Genomic DNA, 22,796 nt, shown 5'->3' with positions numbered 1-22,796 from the left:
GGTTCTTCTCTCCAGAGAAAACATCTTTTTTTTCAAGGTTTTTTTTTTTTTTAAACAACTCAAAAATGAAGAAAAGTCATCCCCAACTATATAGCAATTTGATCAAAAACAATTTGTATTTTTTCCCTTTAGTTTTAATATTATCCAAAATCCAACTTCATACAATTGTTCCATCCAAATTTGTTCTCAGGGAAAAATAAAGCTGTGGTTCTGTGCAACCTTTGCATGCATTAGAAACCAACCAATTGGTTTGTGGATTGTCAGCTGAACTTCTAATCATTTTCACCCACTTAACAGAGATGCCTCAAACAATAAGACTTTAATTTCAGACAACAGATCCAAGCAGACCAGTGAGAAGACTTGACTGTTGAACTGTGATAAACATGGCTCAGTGTGTCCTCACCACCCCTAATACTAGAAGAAAACTTCACAGTCATCTAACCCATTGTTCACAGTGAAGAACTGATGAGACAGACTTCCTAAGAGAAGAGCATTTAGGTGACCTTGGATAGAAGGGAGTGGAAGGGACAGAATAAACTAAGCCTCCCCATGGAAGGAAGAAGACTATTACAGAACACATTAAGGTCAGAGAACTAGATTCCTCAGAGTCTTCAGGATCAACAAGAGTCCACTCTAGCCACTTTGGTGAAATAAAAAGATGCTACGTGCCTCCAGAGAAGGGGAAATAAATGTAAAGAACAAAAATATTTAACAAGCCCTCTGCTTCTATATCCTATATCTGAATGTGGCTATCCTCCCATTAGACCTGACAAAAGTTCTGGATATGGTGCTTAGGCTTGTTCCAGTCACCCTCACTAGAGAACATATCTATCCATGACAAACCCAAATTCCTAATTCCTAAACTATTTTGAGTCACCCTAAATTATGGTCACTCAAGAATAAAATAAGCTTTGTAAAACAGCTGTGTGTTTTAATTCAAGAAATGAGCAGACAGTCTCAAACAATCCAAAATAAACGCTAGCAGTTCGCTCCAATTGGCCACACTTGCATCAAAAGTTTAGGCTCTACAGAATCACTCTGTCCAGTGCTTCCTAAGATGCTCTTTCAGCTGGGGAATAGAAGGCAGAAGCTGCTGGCACTCATGACAACGAAGAGGCAACTTCAAAAGTTCAGATGTCCCATCATGGACAGTCACTTGGCCGGCCTCTTGTACCATCTTGATTACAGCTGCAAGCAAGGAAGAAAAGTTTACTCTGGAAAGCCAAAAAGATACCAAAAGAAGAAAACATGACTCTGATCAAAATGTCAGGTTATTGTAAAGCTAATAAGCTTGAGGTTAGATGTCATACTGGAAAACTGTGCTTAATCAGATTCTAAATTTGAACAACCTAGCTTTGAGATAATGTAGTCCTTAAGACACATTCCATGTTAAAATGTCAAAGACTTATCACAGTGCTTTATCCACAGTTGGCCTTTGGTAAATAGTAGCTTTCATTAACATCTCAGTAAAACTGAAGTTCCACAGTATACACACTGGAAATTGCTTCCTCTAAATACGTACAGCCTTCCTCTGTTCATTATCCACTCCTAACATGAGGTAGCCAGCCCCCAAGCTCCTACCCAACTGATTGGAGAAGAGACAAAGAACTGTTCAGACCTTTCTTATCCATGAACTCTGTTGTGGTTTGTATATGAACTGATTCCCCAAAACACTGAAGCCTTAATCCCCAGCTAGTGGCACTATTTTATGAGGAAATAGAAACCTTAGGAGGTAAGGCCTATCTAGAGGAAATAAGTATGTGTATTGAAAGATGTTGAAAAATGGGGGGGGGGGTGGGAAGTAAAGGGGTAAGGGAGAGTAATCAAAAGGATTGAACACACCAAAGTAAAACACACCCACAGAGGGCATACAATAAGACACCCCTTAGAACGTCAACTCAAATATTAATTATGAAAAACAGGGCTGTAAAATAGACACAACGTGTGTGGGGGTGGGGGTAGGTATAATATCAGGAGCAGGGAGCGTGAAGGAAGGAGGTTAAGGTGATGGTATACGATAGATGGACTTCAAATATCTATATGAAACAGAACTAGAAAACTTCTTGCAATTGCTTTAAGTGGGGTGGGTAGGGAACTGAGGGGGAGAGATGATGGGGACAACATAACTAATGTCGGAATTATCACTATGAAACCCCCTCTGTATCATGAATACATCGTAATAAAAATTCATTTAAAAAGAAACTTTAGGGTTCGTTCCCGGGTTTCGGCACCAAAAAAAAAAACAAAAAAAAAACAAAAAAAAAAAAAAATAAAAAGAAACTTTAGGAGGTGAGGCCTAGCTAGAGGAAGTCGATTCCTGGGAGAAGGGGGTTCTTTGGGTTATATCGTATCCCGGGCCTTCTCCATCCACCATTCTCTCTTTAATGAGTTTAATGGTATCCATGGCCACCATGAGGTAACCAACTTTGCTCCTCTGCATCCTCCTTGCCATGATGTTCTGCCTTACGACAGCTCAGAAATATCAGAAATAGAGCTGACCAACCATGAACTTAAACCTCTGAAACTGAGCCAAAACATCTTTCCTCCCTTAAGTTGTTTATATGAGGTATTTTATCACAGTGACAAAAGCCTGAATAACACAAACTCAGTAATTCTCCTAAGTCCCCTTACTGCTAAAATAAAAATACTTTTTGACCTTGTGATACATCTTACTAGATCCCTCAAGAAGGCTGCACAGAGCAAAGGAAATTTGATTATAATCCAAATATTCTCGTTTCTTTCAATGGTACTGTTGTTTTAATAAGAAACAAAAAGTTGCATGTGGGTTTTTGAGGCCGGGTTCTTATTTAGGCAAACAACTGAATTAAGTATAAGAACAGCTGAGAAAATGAAACAAATGTGAAAAACAAAGAATACTGTTACCTTGTGATTCTAGGAAGTATTCAGTATTGAAAGAATTCCAATGTTTTTTGTTTTTAAGGCAAGGAGAATCAAAATCCTGGCTGATCACATGAAGATGTACATGGCTAGTTAAAAGTTTAAAAAAAAAAAAGACCATTAAATTCATTAAAAATTATGGCTTAATCAAAATGACAACAAAGTATGGCTATAAAGTATTAACAGTATGTTCATTTAATGCAGTTTTACTTAACAACAGTTAATGCTCAAGAAGTACCCAATAGAGACAAGCACTGTTCTAGGCACTGGGAATTCAGTAGTGAACAAAATGGGAAAAGACTTTGTCCTTATGGAAATTACATTCTAATGAGAAAAGATAAATAATAAGCAAATAAATATCTAAAATTGCTAAGAAAAATAAAAAGGAAAATGGGATAGTACCCAGGAGTAGAAGTTGCCTTTTTAACTAGTTAATGTTCAGGAAAGGATTCTACCAGGCAGTGACTTGCCAGGCAAAGCCAGGTCTTAGGCAGGAGTGTCTCAGGGATTGGGAGGTGCAAGCACTCAGGATAGGTTGGGTCATCCAAGGACCAGAAGGAAGTTAATATGGCCAGAACGTATGACTAGAACTATTAGAGCCAAGGAGCAGAGATTAGGCAGAAGCCAGATCATAAAGAGTCTTAAAGGTGAACAAGGAGTTTGCATTTTATTCAAACCCCTTCAATGGACAATTTTAAGCAGAGGAGTGCTATTATCTGATTTTACTTTTAAATTACCACTTTGGCTGTTATGTGGGGAAAAAATTAACAGGAATATAAGGTGGGAAACAAGCAGACCCATTAGGAAAAAAATTATTCATAACCTTTTCCTTTCTATCATGTGTTTTTGTTTGTTTGTTTGTTTTGTGGTACTGGGATTTGAACTCAGGGCCTATACCTTGAGCCATACCACCAACCCTTTTTTTTTGATGGAATTTTTTTGAGAGGGGCTTACAAACTATTTGCCCAGGCTGCTTCAAGCTGAGATCCTCCTGATTTCTGCCTCCTGAGTAGCTGGATTATAGGCATGAGCCACAGACACCCAGTTCTATCATGCTTATTTACTCAAAAATTATATCATGAAGAAGACTGACCATAAACTTTCCTTCCTTAGCTCAGTGTTAAGGCCTCTATTAGTCATGGGCTCTGCTGCATTATGGATATGGGACTATGGGTGACTTTTCCATCTTTTTTGTTTTGTTTTGTTTTTGCAGCAATGGAGTTTGAACTCAGGGCCTCATGCTTGCTAGGCAGGCACTCTCCCACTTGAGGCACTCCACCAGACCTTTTTTATGTTGGGTGTTTCTGAGATAGGGTCTCTCAAACTATTTGCCTGGGCTGGCCTCAAATCGAAATCCTTCTGATCTCTGCCTCCTGAGTAGCTAGGATTATAGGTGTAGCCACTGGTATCTGGTTTCACCTGAATTTCTAAGTAAGATTTTAACAATAAAGATAGAAAAATTTATTTCTTGTGGCTAGGAGTGTAGCTTAGGGTAGAATATGTGCTCAGAATGCACTAGGCATGAGTTCAATCCCCTTCACCAAAAAAAAAAGAAAAGAAAGATATTTCTTTAAGTGAGGTAGACATGACGTAGCAATTCCACTTTTTGGTTTTTTTTGTTGGGTTTTTTTTTTGGGGGGGTGGGACTGGGATTTGAATTCAGGACTTCACGCTTGCAAAGCAGGCACTCTACCACTTGAGCCACACCTCCACTCCATTTTGCTCTGGTTATTTTGCAGATGGGGGTCTTGTGAACTATTTGCCCAGGATGGCCTTAAACCATGATCCTCCTGATCTCAGCCTGACAAGCAGCTAGGATTACAGGTGTGAGCCACCAGTGCCTGGCACAATTCCACTTCTAAGTATTTACCCAAAAGAGAAAAAAAAAGTATATCTGTAATATATACAATGACATACATGAATCTCAAAATCATTACATTGACCAGAAAAAGCCAGACAAAAAAAAGAGTATGCATTGTATGAATTCATTTATGAAGCTGTTGAACAAGCAAAATCACCTATGCTAAAGGAAATTAGAAAAGTGCTGGTGGTAAAGGAAGGATTATTTAGAAAGAGACACATGAGAACTCTGGGAGAAGATAAACATGTTTGTGACATGTTCATGTCAGAGTGATAGTGACATGACTGCACATATGTCAAAACTGATAAAATTATATATGTCAGTATACATTTTACTATATGAAAATTTTGATGCAATTTAAAAGGGAGAGTATTAATGGAAGGGGAATGTGGCATAAAGGTTTCATTTGGTTAAAGTAGCCAGTATTCTAAGTCACCTACCTAATATTTATTACCCACCTAGTAAAACGTAAGTGTTGGAGGAAATTCTGTCACATGTTACAACATGGATGAACTTTGAAAACATTATACTAAGTGGAAAAAGCCAGTCATAAAAGGATAGGAACTATATAATTCCACTTCTATGGGGTACCTATAATACTCAAATTCACAGATACAGAAAGTAGAACAGTGGTAGCCGAGGGCTGGAGAAAGGAGGAATGGGGAATTATTATTTAATGGGTATAAAGTTTCAGTTTGGGAAGATGAAAAGTTATGATGGAGATGGATGATGGCAATGGTTGCACAATGTGAACATACTTAATGACAATGAGCTGTGCAGTTACAAATAGTTAAGTTCACTGATATGTGCTTGTAGTACCAGCACTTGGGAGGCTGAGGTGGGAGGATCACTTGAGTCCAGGAGTTTGAGAACAGCCTGGGCAACATAACAAGACCTCATCTCAAAACATAAATAAAATTTATTATAAAATAGGTTAATATGGAAATTTTGTGTTAAGTTTATTTTACAACAATTTTTTTTAAAGCTGAAGATGGGAGGGTAGGTTAATAGTACAGCACATGTTTCGCATGCACAAGGCCCTGAATTCAATTCCTGACACATACAAAAAAAATCCTAAAAATTCTGAAATCTAATTTCATTATCATATTGCTTAGCCTTGCTTGCTTTCTTTGGAAAGAATCAATCATTTCTTTCCAAAATATTCTGGGTATAAACCAAAAGAAAAAGTCTCCACACTTTTCTGTCATTTTATTTTAAATTTTACATGTACTAAGATGTCATGACACAAGTCTATCATGTTTGTTTCCTTCAAAGAAAAGATCTTTAACAATTTTGAGTTACAGGTGATTTTGAAAAACCATTAATAGAACAAGTTCTCAAAAGAAGAAATTCAAATGGCCAGAAAACACATGAAAAAAATGCTCACCATCTCTAGCAATAAAGGAAATGCAAATTAAAACCACGCTAAGATTCCACCTCACCCCTGTTAGAATAGCCATCATCAGCAACACCGCCAACAACAGGTGTTGGCGAGGATGCGGGGAAAAAGGAACCCTCTTACACTGTTGGTGGGAATGTAAACTAGTACAACCACTCTGGAAAAAAATTTGGAGGCTACTTAAAAAGCTGGACATCGACCTACCATTTGATCCAGTAATACCACTCTTGGGGATATACCCAAAAGACTGTTACTCCAGAGGCACCTGCACATCCATGTTTATTGCGGCACTATTCACAATAGCCAAGTTATGGAAACAGCCAAGATGCCCCAGCACAGACGAATGGATTAAGAAAATGTGGTATCTATACACAATGGAATTCTATGCAGCCATGAAGAAGAACGAAATGTTATCATTCGCTGGTAAATGGATGGAACTGGAGAACATCATTCTGAGTGAGGTTAGCCTGGCCCAAAAGACCAAAAATCGTATGTTCTCCCTCATATGTGGACATTAGATCAAGGGCAAACACAACAAGTGGATTGGACTATGAGCACATGATAAACGCGAGAGCACACAAGGGAGGGGTGAGGATAGGTAAAACACCTAAAAAACTAGCTAGCATTTGTTGCCCTTAATGCAGAGAAACTAAAGCAGATACCTTAAAAGCAACTGAGGCCAATAGGAAAAGGGGAACAGGTACTAGAGAAAAGGTTAGATCAAAAAGAATTAACCTAGAAGGTAACACCCACACACAGGAAATCAATGTGAGTCAATGCCCTGTATAGCTATCCTTATCTCAACCAGCAAAACCCCTTGTTCCTTCCTATTAATGCTTATACTGTCTCTACAACAAAATTAGAGATAAGGGGAAAATAGTTTCTGCTGGGTATTGAGGGGGGGGGAGCGGGAGGGGGTGGAGTGGGTGGTAAGGGAGGGGGTGGGGGCAGGGGGGAGAAATGAACCAAGCCTTGTATGCACATATGAATAATAAAAGAAAAAAAATAAAAAAATAAAATAAAAATAAAAATAAAAAAAAAGAAAAACCATTAATAGAACAAGTTAATCTGATTAAAGAGTGATGTATACAGGCCTGAAGTACCAAGCTGAAACCCCCTATATCAATCAATATACAGTTAAAAAAATGAAAGACAGGAAAAACAGGTCCTGTCCAGAGTTGAATACCAGTGGGAGGAGAGGAGGGCAAAAAGAGAGGGTGAAGGAGGGAAAATATGGTGGATATATTTTGCATTCATGTATGAAAATAGAACAACGAAACCTGCTGAAATTGCTCTAAGAAGGGGGAAAGAGGATGAGGAAGAATGATGGAAGGACTTAATCTAATTAAGATATGTTATAGGCACATAGGTAAATGTCACAATGTAAACCCTACCCCCTGTATAACTATTATATGCTAATAAAAAAACCAAAAAAAAAGAAAAATCTAATAAAAGCCACTAACTACAATTCCTCATCTGAGGGTAATGGAGTTGCTTCATCTAGTTCATATGTTAGGTCCTCAAAGTTTTAAATTTTGAGAGGAACAAAAAACACAGGATTGAATCATAGGCAAAAGTAGCAACTCAAAGCTCACAGGCAAGTCAGACAAAGAAGTAGAAACTTCAACCCACCTGCCTTGGAAACATCCTACCCTACTGTCCGGGCTTTGGTCTATCTGAACACTTAACAAGCCGAAGCTGATCACCTAGACAGAACCAGGAGGCACCAGCACTACCCATAAGGCTTACCTCATGCTAGGAATGGCATGGTAGCCCAATCGGAAGCGGAGTTTGCTGGATCCGGCAAAATCTGCAATTACCTTTTCCCCCACAGTGTGCATATGTTTAAGGAGTTCAAGGTGTTCACTGGTCACAGCCTTTAGACTGGAAATGGAGGCCCATGGTAAGACCAGCCAATGATGACGGGCTTTAGGGTATTTATCCTTAATCACCACCACATGCTCATCTTTGTAAACCTAAGCAAGGGGCACAAGAGAAGGAATCAGACATCCCCTGAGAATCTTCTGTGTGCCACATACTGTCATAGTCATTAAGTCACTTAATTCCCATGAAAATCTCATACAAAAGATTTTAGCAAAAAAAAAAAATAAAAAGATTTTAGCATCTCAATTTTAAAAAGTGAGAGCACTGAGACTCAGATAGTCTCACACAAGTCACATAGTTACAAAGTGGAAAATCTAGGATTCCAAGCCATACCACATGGACTCCAGTGTCCATTTTTCAATCACCATGCTATAGAAAATACACAGAAGATAGTTTCCAAGGACCTGATGTTAAAAATCTCTGCAGGCATCAATTCAAATGCATCCACTCTCACAGAGCAGACCATGTGACACATGTGCATGGGTTCCGAGGACCACTAACAGACCTGGCTACTTGTTAACTAGCATGTAACTAAAGCAGACCTCAAAGCCTCCTCTAAGGATGATGGCTACTAATCCTAAGAGGTACAATACTACAGTCAAAATATACTACCTAATGTTCCTTTGAAAGGGTCCATGCTAAAGTTAATACAATGAATGTCTCTTAATAGTACCCAGAAGTTTAAAAGGAACAAGGCAGAAAGAATACTTGTTTAAATAACTTAGCTTTTATCCAAAGAACTCCAGTTGTTTTTGCCAAAGGGAAAAGCCATTTGTTCTCACCGAATAGCCCAGTAAAACTTGTAAGGGTTGGTACCTTTGATTTTATTTGCAATAATGGCCTCTATAAAATGATTGTGTACAACATGAAATGCACTTACATTCCATAATTTTATTCTGACCTGCATTTTGGGATCCTGCATAGAAATCTTCAAGCCTTGACTCCAGTGGCCCAGTGATTCCTAAACAAAAAAAGGACACTATAAATTGAAAATGTCAATAATTAAATTTGGCATTAACTTAATACATTAATGTATTAAGATACATTAATAATGTATCTTAGCAAGGTCCAACCAAACTTGGAAGTAAGGTTAGATCTTGAGAATTAAACTAGACTTCTTCAATCTATTGGTTTTTAGGACCATAAGCCATCCCTACTATCTCCCTGTAGTCAGAATTGAGTGTCTGAATGGAGGCCAGAAACAACGGGGCATGAATCCTATCTTTGCCTTCTCACACTTCAACTACCACCTGTAAAAATTTCTACTCTGACATTAGTACATGAATTACATGATCTGTAAAAAGTGTTCCAATGCTATATAGATTAAAAAACTGACTCATTTTAGTGTTCAGTATTAAATATACATCTATTACTGCCCTACCTTCCTTTATGTGGCTTACCTTAGGAATTTAAGAGAAAAGCATATAAAGGGACATTCACCCAAGTGATTTTCATGCCACAAACAAGTAACTCTTTCATCATGGCTAATAACCCTCATTATAGTTAATAACCCCTCACACGTGTCTAGGCTTTACAGTATACAAAACAATTATACAGCCATTACATCTCATTGAACTTCCAAACATCTATCAATCACCTACCCTCACCTTTTTGGTAGATGTATCTTTTCCCTTCTTTGGAGGCACAGAGCATTGGCTGGGGCCACTCCCAGGTTCCTGCTCTGTCCCAGGCTCAGCTTCCTGGGCAGTGTCCCCTTCTGTAGAATCACTGTTGCCTGACCTCTTTCTCTTCCTGTGTGTTTCTAGGCCATGGCTCATTGCCTCTTCCTCAAACTCTACAATATATGGATAAAGTTCATTCACCATATAGAGAACCTGGCCAGGCTGCAGCTTCATCTCTTGGTCCTTCCCAATTATGACTGAGTCAATGCTGGTGGGATTGACCCCTACCTATGGAATAAATAATCAAAAAATAAACACAATAGCAATAACACATTAACAATACAGCCACTGCTATGATAACTACTTACTATGTGCCAGTCACCCTACTTAATGTTTACCTATATTACTCAGTCACTTCCACACATGACAGAAAAGCCTTCATTGGCTGGCACAGGTTTCCTAAAGACAAGTGTAAGAAAAACATCAAGTATAAAACTGAAATCCAAGTTACAAACACATACCTGCTTTACCTTGACATATCCCTTGTTACACTCTGCTTTCAACTGTACTGAAAGAGATTAAAAAAAGTTAAACACAAATGTCATGCACTTGCTCCTGTTTCCCCCAGAGGACAATGAAGCCTTCCTACATAAGGTATCCTGACAGAGGAGCAGCTACCTGATCTACAGGTGTCTGGACCTCCAAATCCCACTGATTTCTGAGAGCTTCAACTACTTCCATAAAATGTCTGCCAGTATACGTACTCTTAGCTATTGCTAATATCCTATGAGGCAGAGTCAATGAATCCCTATAAGCTTTCTTATGCCAGAACCCCTGGCCTGCTTGGAATCACACATTCTGCCAACAGGAGAAAAGTCTAAGTTCTTAGCAGGATTAGATTAAGCTTCCACTATTTCAAAAAAAAAAATAATAATAATCAAGGGCTAAGGACATAGCTCAGTCATAGAGTGCTTGAGTAGTATGTACAAGGTCCTGAGTTTGATACCCAGAACTAGCACCACAGGTACTGTATCAAGTACTTTCATCAGAAAAAGAAGCAAAAGAGATGTTCATGGAAAGCAGTTCAGCTGGCCTTGGATAGAAGGAATGGAAAGAATGTCCCAGAGACAAGATTTCCAGGATGGAACAGTGTGAGCATGCATGAGAATAGGTAACATTAAGCACACATGTTCAGATAAGTGAATAAGTTATCTAGAACTAAGACAAAGAACAAGATGACACACCACTGCTGCTCACCAGGAAGGACAGGGAGAGTACTGTCACACACACACACACACACACACACACACACACACACACACACACCCCTATAATTGCTACTGTGAGGAGGGGGATAGATAAAAACAGTGGCTGCTTCTGTACCTTAGGCCTAGCCAGCTCAAGCACAGTTCTTCTTCCCTCCCTATAAACTAACTCACATAGAAAAGTCAACAATCAGTGCTGTAAATTCAAACTCTGTAAGTCCAGACCCAACAGTGCACATGCCCAAAGTTTACAGGAAAGAAAAAGAAATACTTGGTAAGCCTTTTTCTTAAGAGCATAAACCTATAAAAGACAAGAGTCTCATAAAGATACTACCCTCTGTGTAAAGGATGGCACCACCCCATTGCTTCTCAGACAAGGTTTCATCCTGGAGACTCCAGAATGTATCTGTCTTGTTGCCCAATGTACAATCTCCCTGGGCAAAGCAGAATGCAGAACTCAAATCCACCATTCTGTGGAACCTGCCTTCTCTCAACCCTACCTTGAATGTCACCACATTGGAAGGGCAGAATCAGAAATGAATGGGACTCTGGTGTTGGCTAAAAGAACTCAGTTCCTGAGTTTTGTCTTTTGGATACAGTAAGTTTTCCATCAGGAGCACCCAAGAAATGTGCATCTCTAGTTATCATTATCTTCTGGAAGCAAACATGTAATCTCCACATTACTAAGAATGATCAGTTACCTTGCTGTCGAGAACATTTCTTATCTGTGATCTTGGTCTCTGGGCTGCGCCCAATCACAACTGCTTCCAAATGTGGAAGTTTAATTCGCTGATGCCGGCTATCCTGTCTCACCAACCAGCAGACTCGCATCATCACTCTAAGAGACAAAATAAGAGAAACACTAGAAAAACAAATTTACTAGCATGAGTCCCACAGGGTCACACCCCAGCGACACCATACACATGATATGCCAGCTGTTAATCAAAGCAGGTGACTTCACTTCCCCAGACTCAATCTCCTCACCTATAAATCGGTGATGATGACAGGACTCAAGAGGCTACTGTGAGGATTAAATGAGATAATGGGGTATTTACCTCCCTGCCTGAGTCACACTAAGCTAATATATTTGTTACACATTTACTGATATTCTCTATGTGCTAGACATCATGCTACATGCTGAGGATCTCTCAAAGGTAAATAAGACATGGAGCCTGGAATAGAATGAGGCAGACAGACTCACATACCAATTATTGCAATATAATATGACAAGCACTATAAGAGAGAAACCAAATATGACATTAGCCTAGTGAGAGGACTGAATGACTCCAGGGGAGTACTAAAAATGGTTTCATGAGGAAGGGATATTTAGGCAGGGTTTTAAAGGATGGGAAGGAGTTTGTCAGCCAGAGAACTAAGAAGATAAGAATGACAATGTCCTTCAGTTCTAATGTGTCTGTGTATTAGGTTTCTCTTTCTTAACTGAAATAATATACTGCTGTTACAAGAACATTTTACTCCAATCTGCCATAATAAATACACAAATCTACAATTTCTAAAGTGTGAATATGGCACCTTTGTGCAATATACAACAGTGGAGATATTGATATTCTTTTGAAAAAATAACCTTTATGGACATGTAGACTATCAGAAGAGAAATAAGAAATTCAGAGGTAATATGAGGCCTGAACAAAAGCAGAAGTAAAGAGAGTGGAGAGGAAGAGAGTCAGGAGAAACCTGGAAGACAGACTTAATTTCTTATGACATTTGAGAAGTGACAAAGGAGTAAAGGGAGATACCAAACAAAGATATTTAATTTGACTAGGCACTCACACATGTAATCCCAGCTATTCAGGAGATGGAGATTGGAAGGATTTCAGTTTGAGTCCAGCCTGCACAAAAAGTGAGACCCCCATTTCAATTAATAAGCCAGAGCAGTGGTACATATCTGTGATCCCAGCCTTGAGAGACCTCCTCAAGGGAGGATCACAATCTGAGGCTGGCTCCAGGTAAAAACGTAAGACTCTGCCTAAGAAATAAGTAAAGGAAAAAAGGGCTAAGGGTGTATCTCAAGTTGTAGAGAAAGCATGAGTCCCTAAGTTCAAAACCATGCACCACTTAAAAAAAAATAAATTTCCAATTAACAAAAAAGGAACATACAGAAAGACATTATTTAGGGGAAGATGTTGAAGGTGAAGGTGTAGCAATTTCATACTGGAAGACAAACAGTTTTCATGGCCTCTGGAAGACCCAAAAGTCAAGCTGGGATATACTAGTATGAAGCTCAGGAGAGAGGAACAAACTGAGCATATGTATTTGAGAGGCATCAACATGTCATAGAAGGTGAGGCAAAGAGAGGATGAGATTACCCAATGTGTTAAATTTCATCACCTCTTAGCCAAATACCTGACAGAAGCAACAAAAGAAAGAAATTATTTATTTTGCTTATGGCTTCAGAGTTCGGTCCTTTATGGAGGAAAGGGTAAGGCAAGGAATCTCACACCATGGTAGACTCGAAGCCCAGCAGAGCAACTCACATCATGGTGGACAGAAAGTAGAGCAGAGGTAACAGGACCAGGGCCAGGGCAAGATACAGCTCCAAGAACACACCACAGTGACCTACTTCCTCCAACCAGGCCCACCTTCCACAGTTCACCATTTTTCACTAGTCTAGTCAAAGTTTAAATCCATCAATGAATTAAACCATACATTAGGTCCATGATATAACTGTCTCAGGAAACACCCTCACTGACTCCCAGAAATGTACTTTACTAAGCTCTTATTTCTTGATCCAATCAGACTGACAATTAAGATTAATGCTGGGTGGGATAGTATACACCTGTGAGGCAGAGACAGGTCAGTCCAGGCAGTTAGCTTGAGATCCTATGTGAAAAACAAACTAAAAGCCAAAGGACTGGAGCATGTCTCAAGGGGTAAAGCTCAAGGTCCTAAACTGAATCCCTAGTACCACCAAAAAAAATAAATAAATAAAATTGCAGGGCACTGGTGGCTCACACCTACAATCCTAACTACTTGGGAGGCTGAGATTGGGAGGATCTTGGTTTGAGGCCAGCCCAGGCAAATAGTTCTCAAGACTCCATCTCCAAAATAAACAGAACAAAAATGGACTAGAGGTGGGGTTCAAACAGTAGAGTGCCTGTTTTATAAGAGTGAAGCCCTGAGTTCAAACTCTAGTCCCACCAAAAAAAAAGTGGAATTGCTAGCTTATACTACTTCATTTAAAGAAATATCTTTTTCTTCTTCTTTTTTTTTTTTCTTTTTTTGGTGAAGTGACTTAAACCCAAGCCTAGTGAATTCTAAGCACATGTTCTACTACCCTAAGCTACATCCCCACCCCAAGAAATATTTTTTTATTGTTAAAATCTTATTTTAAAATTTAACCCAAGAAGGTGGAATAAGAAAAGGGACTCATGGGCAAGGCCAGGACTAGACCTTTGGGATGCCTCCCTACACTCTAGAACCTAATCAATGCTCAAGCCTCTAACACCTCTAACATTGGGGAAACACTGCCTGAAGTCAAAGCAGCACTTATACCTTGTATACAAGCTTCGTGTTCATAAACAAAGAAAACAGAAACCAGATGTTTTTGTTGAGGTTACCGGAGTTTGAACTCAGGGCCTTGCACTTAATAGGCAGGTGCTCTACCACGTGAGCCACACCCCAACCCCAAAACCAGAATTTCTAAGCGTTTCAATATATATGCAAAGATAAGATAATGCAAGGCAGAGCGAATAAATGAGAGCCGAGGAGGTGCAAATCCATAGAAATTGGGTTAGTGTAAAAATATACAGGCTAGCTAAGGAGATCCAAAGTCCTGTATTAGTTAGGAAAGGCCTCCAGAAACCACTCAGTTAGAGAAGACTAGGGGCCAAGGGGACTGATAAGGAAAGGACTAGGAGAGGTCATTTCACTCTGAAAAGCACAAGTGACAGAACAGATTTCAGCAATGGCAACTCATGGGTCATGGAGAGAAAGCAGACTTAGTTGGATGAGCCAAAGGACCTGTTATGCACACACACGAAAATAGAGATACTGAAGAACAGTAGCATAGAAAATTTAGATTTAACATAATTAATGAGAGACAACTGCCAGGTTTGAGCTTTAAAGTAAGAAGAAACAACAGAAGTCAAAGAACACTTTGTCAACAGTTGTGAGTAAGCACACATTAATATAATGTTAATATAATGTAGTCCAGAGAGCTCCAAAAGGCATTCTGGGAAAGCATTGATGCAAAAGCATGAAGAGTCAGCTGTAAATCTAAAATCCTAAATCTGGACCCCTCATTGATAATGGTGCAGCAGGTCTAATTTTGAAATGCTATGTGCTCTGAGGGGCATCTGTTTCTGTTTCCTCTTAGTAGAAACTGATGAATGAGCAGGTAATGGACTGAGAAGTGAAGTATGTCTTCATTGGGCATTAAGAATCAATTCATGTGGTGACTGACAACTCATGCTGACAATAAAAGAGAGCACAGTTTGAGAGCAGAGACAGGGAGGAATCAATGGAAGCTGGGACCAGGGCTGACTGTTGCAGGATAAAGGGAACTATCCCTCCTGCCCTCATATTCTTTATTCCCCCAGAGTTCTGAAGTTATGATGTTCCTATTTACTACACTCTGAGAAGCTGACACAGTGACAATGCTCATACAACTAAACTAAGACAGTATTTTAGCCCATTTTAGCCTCCAGACCCAACTCCAGATATAGATATATATGATATATAGATGTATAGCCATATATCTAGATAGCCATATCTATAGATATGTAGATATATCTCCAGCATTTAATACAACACGTGGCATACTGCAAGCATACAATAAATATTTACAAGTGAATATTACATAATAACCCTTTCTATACAGGTTTTCCTTCTTTTCTCCTCCTTCTCTGGCTCCTGTTCTTATGGTAGAATGTCAAAAGAGAAGAGCAGAGCATGCTACCATCCTCTATTTTTAAACTCCATCCTCTTTTTTTTTTAATACTAGGATTTGAACACAGGGCTTAATGTTTGCTAGGCAGGCTCTCTACTGCTTGAGCCATACCTCCAGCCCTCCATCCTCTATTTTTAAACTCCATGCCTTTCATTGCAGAGTTGTGGGAATTGATCAGAAAGAAATTCTGATTATTTCTTAAAGAACCCAAGTGATTGTGAGCTAGTGGAATGGCTTAAGTGGTAGAGTGCCTGCCTAGCAAGTGTGAGGCCCTGAGTTCAAACCCCTAGTACAACTGGGGAAAAAAAAAAAAGTCTTGAAAGCCAAGTGATCGAATAGGCCACATAAAGCCAGAAATCTGCTATCTTGGAGCACTACTGTCCAATAGAATTTTCTGATAATGGAAATGTTCTAAACCTGCCCAATACAATCAGTTAGCTACCATGTGACAATCAAGCATCTGAAATATAGCCAATGCAACAAGGAACTGAATCTTTTTTCACTTAAAGTTCTGTAATTACATGTGGCTGGGGGCTACCATAATGTCCAGTACAGCCCTAGAAACTCACCCAGTCTTGATCAACTCCCAAATCCCTCAGGCTTGAAGTGAAGACCCAGACTCCAACTCCTCTTTGTTTGCTTATTTCACTTCCCACTACTTTTCACAGAACTAGCTCCACATGTCCATCTTCTTTTCCCTTCCCCCAGATGCACATACATGTACCTTTGCATGCACATACATCCTTCAGGTATAATGTACTGAACATGTCTCCTAAATAAGTCATTAACTTGGTCTCCTGATATTGATTTATACTCTTTCCTCCTTTCTAAAAACCCAAATCCCAGTCAACTTTCAAGCCCCACCTCCTCTAAGGCCTTCTTGAATCATCTTCTCTTCTGTACAACCTGTTATTGGATGTGGAAGAACTACCTTCACTGAATACATAAAGTGGATGTAATTCTACTCTCCAAATGAGATTATATCTCCTTGGGAACAAACTGCATCACTGCCTATCCAATCAAGAAACATGAAAGAAGGGTCTCTGGATATCAATGCCCTGGGCTAGGCCTGGTCTTATACTCCAGGATCCCTAGTGTTAAATGTCTCATTTATACTATCTCATTTTAATATTCACAACTTTCATTATGAGGATGAGAACATTAAGGATTAGATAAATAATATGACAAGTCACTACATAGCCAATGTGTGCCAGAGCTAGAATTGAATTCATTCCAAAGAATGGGTTCTTAACCACTGTACCATATACTTTTTGGCTTCACTCATTCAACTTAATGCACGCTATTATGTGCCTTGTACAATTCTAGCACTAGGAATTAGGATCTAATACAGGAGCTCTACCTTCAAAAGGTTCAGAGCATCATAGAAGAAAGAGACACACACACAAAATAAAAAACCAAATAAGGGTGATAAGTATGATTGGTCTGTACAAAGGTATTATGGAAAGACAAAGCTGGAGTACCCAACATATACTAGGGGAAAGGAAAGTTTCCTGGAGGACACTGACCTAAACTGAGTGTTATCTATAAACTGGGTTATGGCAAAAGTGGACAGGCTAATTAAGTAAGGTTTAAGAGGTAGAAAAAGGAATTAGGGTGAAGATTCCAGGTCAAGGGAACAGCCAGGGAAAATGTACAAAGAACAAATAACACAGTGTGAGCCAGGCGCTGGTGGTTTATGCCTATAATCCTAGCTAGTTGGGAGGCTGAGATCAGAAGGATTTGGATTCAAGGCCAGCCTGGGCAAATAGTTCATGAGACTTTATCTCCAAAATAAACAGAGAAAAATGGACTGGAGATGCAGCTCAAGTGGTAAAGTACCTGCTTTGTATGGACAAAGCCCTGAGTTCAACTCCAGTCTCATTAAAAAAAAAGGAAAAAAATAATAATACAGTGTGCACAAAGAAGAAATTCAGTGTTTCTGGAACCTAAAGTAGGAGGCAGAGACCTGGGTGACTGACTGAGAAGCTCAAACTTTGGAAGTTCCAGCGGGTTCTGTAATAGACAACAAATGATTGCTGAATGAATGATAGAGAAGAACAGATATATGAACAGACAAATTTTAAAGATGAAACAGGAATCTTACAAAGATTTGTTTCTAACGACCATTTGGCGGGGTAGTATGGAAAGCAGGTATGTGGACAAAAGGACTAGAAGCAGAGAAGTCAACTAGAAGAATGAGGCCTGACATAGGACAACACAGTCATTCCCTTATTCACAGTTCCACTTTCTTTGGTTTCAGTTACCCATGGTCAACTATGGTTTAAAAATATTAAATATAAAATTCCAAAAATAAGCAATTCATGTTTTAAATAACTTCTTGTTACAGTAAAATCGTTTTATTAGTTGTTGTTAATCTCTTACAGCATCTAATTTATAAATTAAATTTTACCAGAGAGATAGACAGGCATGTATGTGGAAAAAAGCACGTATCTATAGATTATTAGTTCTGAGGGTTCAGCCATCCACTGGAATGTATCCCTCACAGATAAGGGAAAAGGGGACTACTGTAGTAAGGTCAAATAAAAGTGCACAGATTTGATAACTATTTAGGTGGCAAAATTATCAGAACTTACTGCTGGATATGATGAGTTAAGTACAGGGAAGATATTGACTTCACTTTCAAGCCTCTGAATTTCAAATGTTTTTGGGACTTGGAGGGAGAAATGTCCATCAGGGTAGTCAGATGTGAAAGTCAAAAAATACATCTAAGCTGATGATTTCCTTTTGGGAGCATGTAGTAGCTTGTTTAAACCAAGTTACTTGACGTGCTCATTCAGATAGTGTGTACAGAATGAAAAGAGCAGTGGGCCAAAGTTATAAGCACTGGAAACCAATTCAATATTTTATGGGAGGTGGAAAAAGACTATCTACAGGAAAAATGACTGGCAAGAAAGGCACATGGAGAAAAAACTAGAATGTCAGTTCTTTAAGGTACTATTTCTGTCTTGCTCCCCTGCGTATCAGAAAAAATACTTGAATAAATTGGATGAGCATACGGTCCTGGAAAGCAAAGGAGTAGTTGTAAGAGGTATGAGCAAGTCCCAAAAGTAGTGAAAGGATCCAATAATGACTGAAAAATTCTTATCTGATTTAATAATCAATTACTGGTAAATTTAGGGTGAAATTTCAAGGGAAAGCTAGACTGCATAGGGAATGGAGACAAAACTTAGAATACTCCCAGAAGGATGACAATGGGAAAAAAAGGTTTACTAGATGACAGTAAAAGGAGGATGGATAACAAAAAAATAATAATCATAATAATAATAAAACTTTTTTTTGGTTGGGGGAAGTATCAGAAAAGAACTCAGAAACCTGACCTTATTTATTCACAAGTGGAACACAGACAAAAGGGGCAGAAATGACTAATGAAAACAGATCTCATAAAGAAAGAAAAACGGTCAGAAGCAAAAATAGATTTGCTTTGATCAATCAACTCACCTTGTGAGACTAAATGAAATATAAAAATGAGTGTAAATCTAGATGAGTTTGTTAAGAAGAAAAGCAAAGGCAGAAATTTGAAGGAAAGCATGTCTAGTGGTCTTAATTTTCTCCATAAATAATAGGAAACAACAGAGTGAAGTGTTCGGGAATTTTGTTAACTGTTGAAGATCAATATGGAATAACAATGAACACTGAGACCTCTGAACATGGACTGCTTGAGTTCAATCTTGGCTCCACCATCTACTCACTGTGTGACCTAAGGAAAATTATTTAAACTCAACATTATTATTATTCCTGTTAATAGTGAAGATAGGATTAAAGCAGGAGCTGCAGACATATAAAAAGATCCTTCAAAACTAATGACTGTGCAACTAAGGTGAAAGGGGACGGAGCTGTATTGTCTCCCCACATGAACAATCCTGTCTCAAAAGTTCTACAAAATTCCCAGTGAAAGTCAAATTCCCCAAAAGGTCTAAACCTGGACCACATTAGTCCCATCCAAATACCCTGCTTCAACTGAGGCCAATAGGAAAAGGGGACCAGGAACTAGAGAAAAGGTTAGATCAAAAAGAATTAACCTAGAAGGTAACACCCACACACAGGAAATCAATGTGAGTCAATGCCCTGTATAGCTATCCTTATCTCAACCAGCAAAACCCCTTGTTCCTTCCTATTATTGCTTATACTCTCTCTACAACAAAATTAGAGATAAGGGCAAAATAGTTTCTGCTGGGTATTGAGGGGGGGAGCGGGAGGGGGTGGAGTGGGTGGTAAGGGAGGGGGTGGGGGCAGGGGGGAGAAATGAACCAAGCCTTGTATGCACATATGAATAATAAAAGAAAAATGAAAAAAAAAATAATAAAAAAATAAAAAAGATAATTCAAAATTTGAAAAAAAAAAAAAAAAAAACAAATACCCTGCTTCGTTGAACCGCTAGTATCGGTCTGTACGAGACAGGCCTGTTGAGGACGCGGTGGAGGGGCGTACCTCTCAGAGGGCGTTTTTGGCGGAAACACTGCCTTCCTCTACAGGCCGCGCCGTCTCCCTGGGATGGACATTGGCCACTCTAATCGTTATCTGCTGTGTTCCGACCAACTAAGTACAAGTGTCGGGGGCACATGTGAACGAACGCGAAAAGGAGCGCAGACCAACGTGAGCGCCCCGAAACACGCCCACGCGAGGAGAAAAGGATGGAGCAACGACCATGGAGAAACAAGCCGTGAGAGTGTCATTCAAGGCACATCACTCAAGGTTAGTCACCTCGGGCCTAATGCCCACACCGCCTTCAACCCAGCCAGCCAGCAACAAGGTAGGCCGACCACTGCCTTACCTCCAGATGACACAGACCGATGGGCTCACGTTACTCCATCTATGCCTCACCGCTTCCGGCGCTTCTGGATGACATCACAAGAGGGCAGAAAAGCAACTAGTGACGCCACCAGCACCTCTCCCCGGATTGGATAAAAGGGGCTCGTCCAATGCCCGGATGGAGAAGTGCTGGTCCCTCCCCACGCTGTTTCGTCGAGGGACTATGCATTGTTGCGAACATCTATCAGCGAATCTACCTTAGTGCAGCTGGTAGAGACTTCAGGTAACAGTCTCCTCTGTAGCCCTTCTACACAGCCGTTCAGTCTCTTGACACTTTCTTCGGAAGAAGCAGCTCACTAGCCGGCGCCGGTGGCTCACGCTGCAATCCTAGCTACTTGGGAGGCTGATAGTTTGCGAGATCCCATTTCCAGAATATTTGGTAGTTTTTTGTTTTGGTGGCACTAGGGTTTGAACTCAAGGCCTCACGGTTGCTAGGCAGGCCCTCTTACCGCTTGAGCTACTCCTTCAGCCCGCCCATCTCCAAAAGAACCAAAGTAAAATGGACTGGAGGTGTGGCTCACGCGGTACAGTGCAAGCTTTGCAAGGGTAAAGCCGTAAGTTCAAACCCCAGTCCCACCAAAGAAAACCGGGACCCGCTGTAGCCTTGCCACCACCTTCTAAACTACAATCTGCCTTCTCCCTTGGGAGGTGGGGGGAAATGAGTGGAAAGGAGATGGGCACAGGGAAGCCTCTTAAGATTTTTTTATTGCTGTTTTCATTAAATAAACTGAGGAAGAATCAGGGAGGAGAAAAGCAGGCGGCCCAGATGAGATGTGTGTACTGATTTTTATAGCAACCCAAAATCTTACATAAAAGTCAAGTGTTGCAGATTATTCAAAGGCATCTTGATAGATGAAAGAATTCCTTGGTTTTTGTTGTTGTTTTAGTTTTGATGCGACTGGGGTTTGAATTCACGGCTTTGGACTTGCAAAGCAGGCTCTCTACCATTTGAGCCACATCCCCCAGTCCAAAAATTCCTATTACTTGTTTAGAAACTTCTCAAATGCAATGGAAACGGTCTTAAAGAATCCCATTTCTTTCTCTTTTTCTCTTTTTTTTTTTTTAACTTTCTGGCAGGGTCTCACTAAGTCACCACTCAATCCTTCTGCCTCTGCCTTCCTAGTGCTGGGATTACAGGAGTGCACCACCAACACCCAGTTTTAGGAGTCCCATTTCTTGATCAATGTTTCCTTCCATGTGAAAGCAGAGACTCAGACTCCACTATATGATGGAGATATCTGAGCACTCAAAACAGAGGGTGGGAGGTTCGCATTTGTCAGCAGAGAAGATACAGACTTATATTAAAATCACACCAGGATGTGGGAGGCACAGGGGGCATCTCAGATTCAAACTGAGGAAGGTAGCTTGCAGCAGCTGGAGATAAAGAAAAATAAAAAAGGTAGCTGTGGTGACCTAACCAGTTTTGTTGTTCCTTCAAAAGCCTCTGGTTCTACTTGACCTGCTTTTTGTGTGCTTTACAGCTAAAAATTGAATTGGATCATTCTAGTTGAGTTATTCACCACATAATGTATAAATGGGCAAATTTTCCATGCCCAACTTTTTAGGTCTAGCCCATTATTCATAGTGTGGTGGCCAGAAAAGCAAGTCATTGTAACAGTGCATGGCTGAGGGCATAGCAGGCACTTAAGACTTTCACCTACTTCACATTGTTGTGCAATTAATCTCCAGCACTTTTTCATCTTGCAGAACTAAAACTCAATTAAGTAACTCCGAATCTTCCCCTCCCTCACAAGTCCCTGTTCTACTTTCAGCTTCCAGGGGTTTGATCACTCTAAATGCCTCATCTAAGTGAAATCATATAGTATTTTGTGACTGGCTTATTTCACTTAGTATAATGTCAGTAAATTTCATCTACATTGTAGCATATCAGGAGTTCCTAGGGCTGGAGGAGTAGCTCAAGGGGAAAGAGTGCATGCCTAGCAAGTGTGAGAGGCCCTGAGTTCAAACCCCAGTACCACCAAAAAAAAGTTGTAGAGAACTTCCTTTTAAGGCTAAGTACTCCATTGCATCTACACCACAGTTAATACATTTATCCATTGAGGGACATTCGGGTTGTTAGTTACTTTTCATGTCACTGTGACTAAATACCTGTCTAAAACAACTCAAA

At 39.8% G+C, this 22,796-nt stretch overlaps 2 protein-coding genes across 8 annotated transcripts in view; one reads left to right on the top strand and one right to left on the bottom strand.

The window, feature by feature from the left end:
• On the bottom strand, positions 1-20,783 carry Aptx (aprataxin). Of its 7 annotated transcripts, XM_074051614.1 has the most exons (9): positions 20,631-20,700; positions 12,721-12,779; positions 11,631-11,767; positions 10,186-10,232; positions 9,650-9,952; positions 8,944-9,003; positions 7,908-8,134; positions 2,884-2,987; positions 1-1,188 (listed from the first exon to the last, which is right to left on the bottom strand). In XM_074051614.1, the coding sequence occupies exons 3-9, from the start codon at positions 11,761-11,763 to the stop codon at positions 1,034-1,036; spliced, it is 1,029 nt and encodes a 342-aa protein (XP_073907715.1). In that variant the 5' UTR covers positions 11,764-11,767; positions 12,721-12,779; positions 20,631-20,700; the 3' UTR covers positions 1-1,033. The 7 variants fall into 7 exon arrangements, with proteins under 7 accessions (XP_073907715.1, XP_020011759.1, XP_073907717.1 ...); XM_020156170.2 differs by lacking the exon at positions 12,721-12,779 and having other exon boundaries at positions 20,631-20,783; XM_074051616.1 differs by lacking the exon at positions 12,721-12,779 and having other exon boundaries at positions 9,866-9,952; positions 20,631-20,783.
• Dnaja1 (DnaJ heat shock protein family (Hsp40) member A1) overlaps positions 20,769-22,796 on the top strand; it is a 29,140-nt gene continuing 27,112 nt past the window's right edge. Inside the window, exon 1 of the mRNA XM_074051613.1 lies at positions 20,769-20,891. The gene's annotated coding sequence lies outside the window, so the exon portion shown is untranslated. The remainder of the gene's footprint in view (positions 20,892-22,796) is intronic.

This window comes from Castor canadensis, chromosome 13 (assembly GCF_047511655.1).
Source record: "Castor canadensis chromosome 13, mCasCan1.hap1v2, whole genome shotgun sequence".
NCBI classification, from domain to species: Eukaryota; Metazoa; Chordata; class Mammalia; order Rodentia; family Castoridae; genus Castor; species Castor canadensis.
Note: the sequence above shows the minus strand (reverse complement) of the source record. Positions and strands in the feature narration are given on the sequence as shown.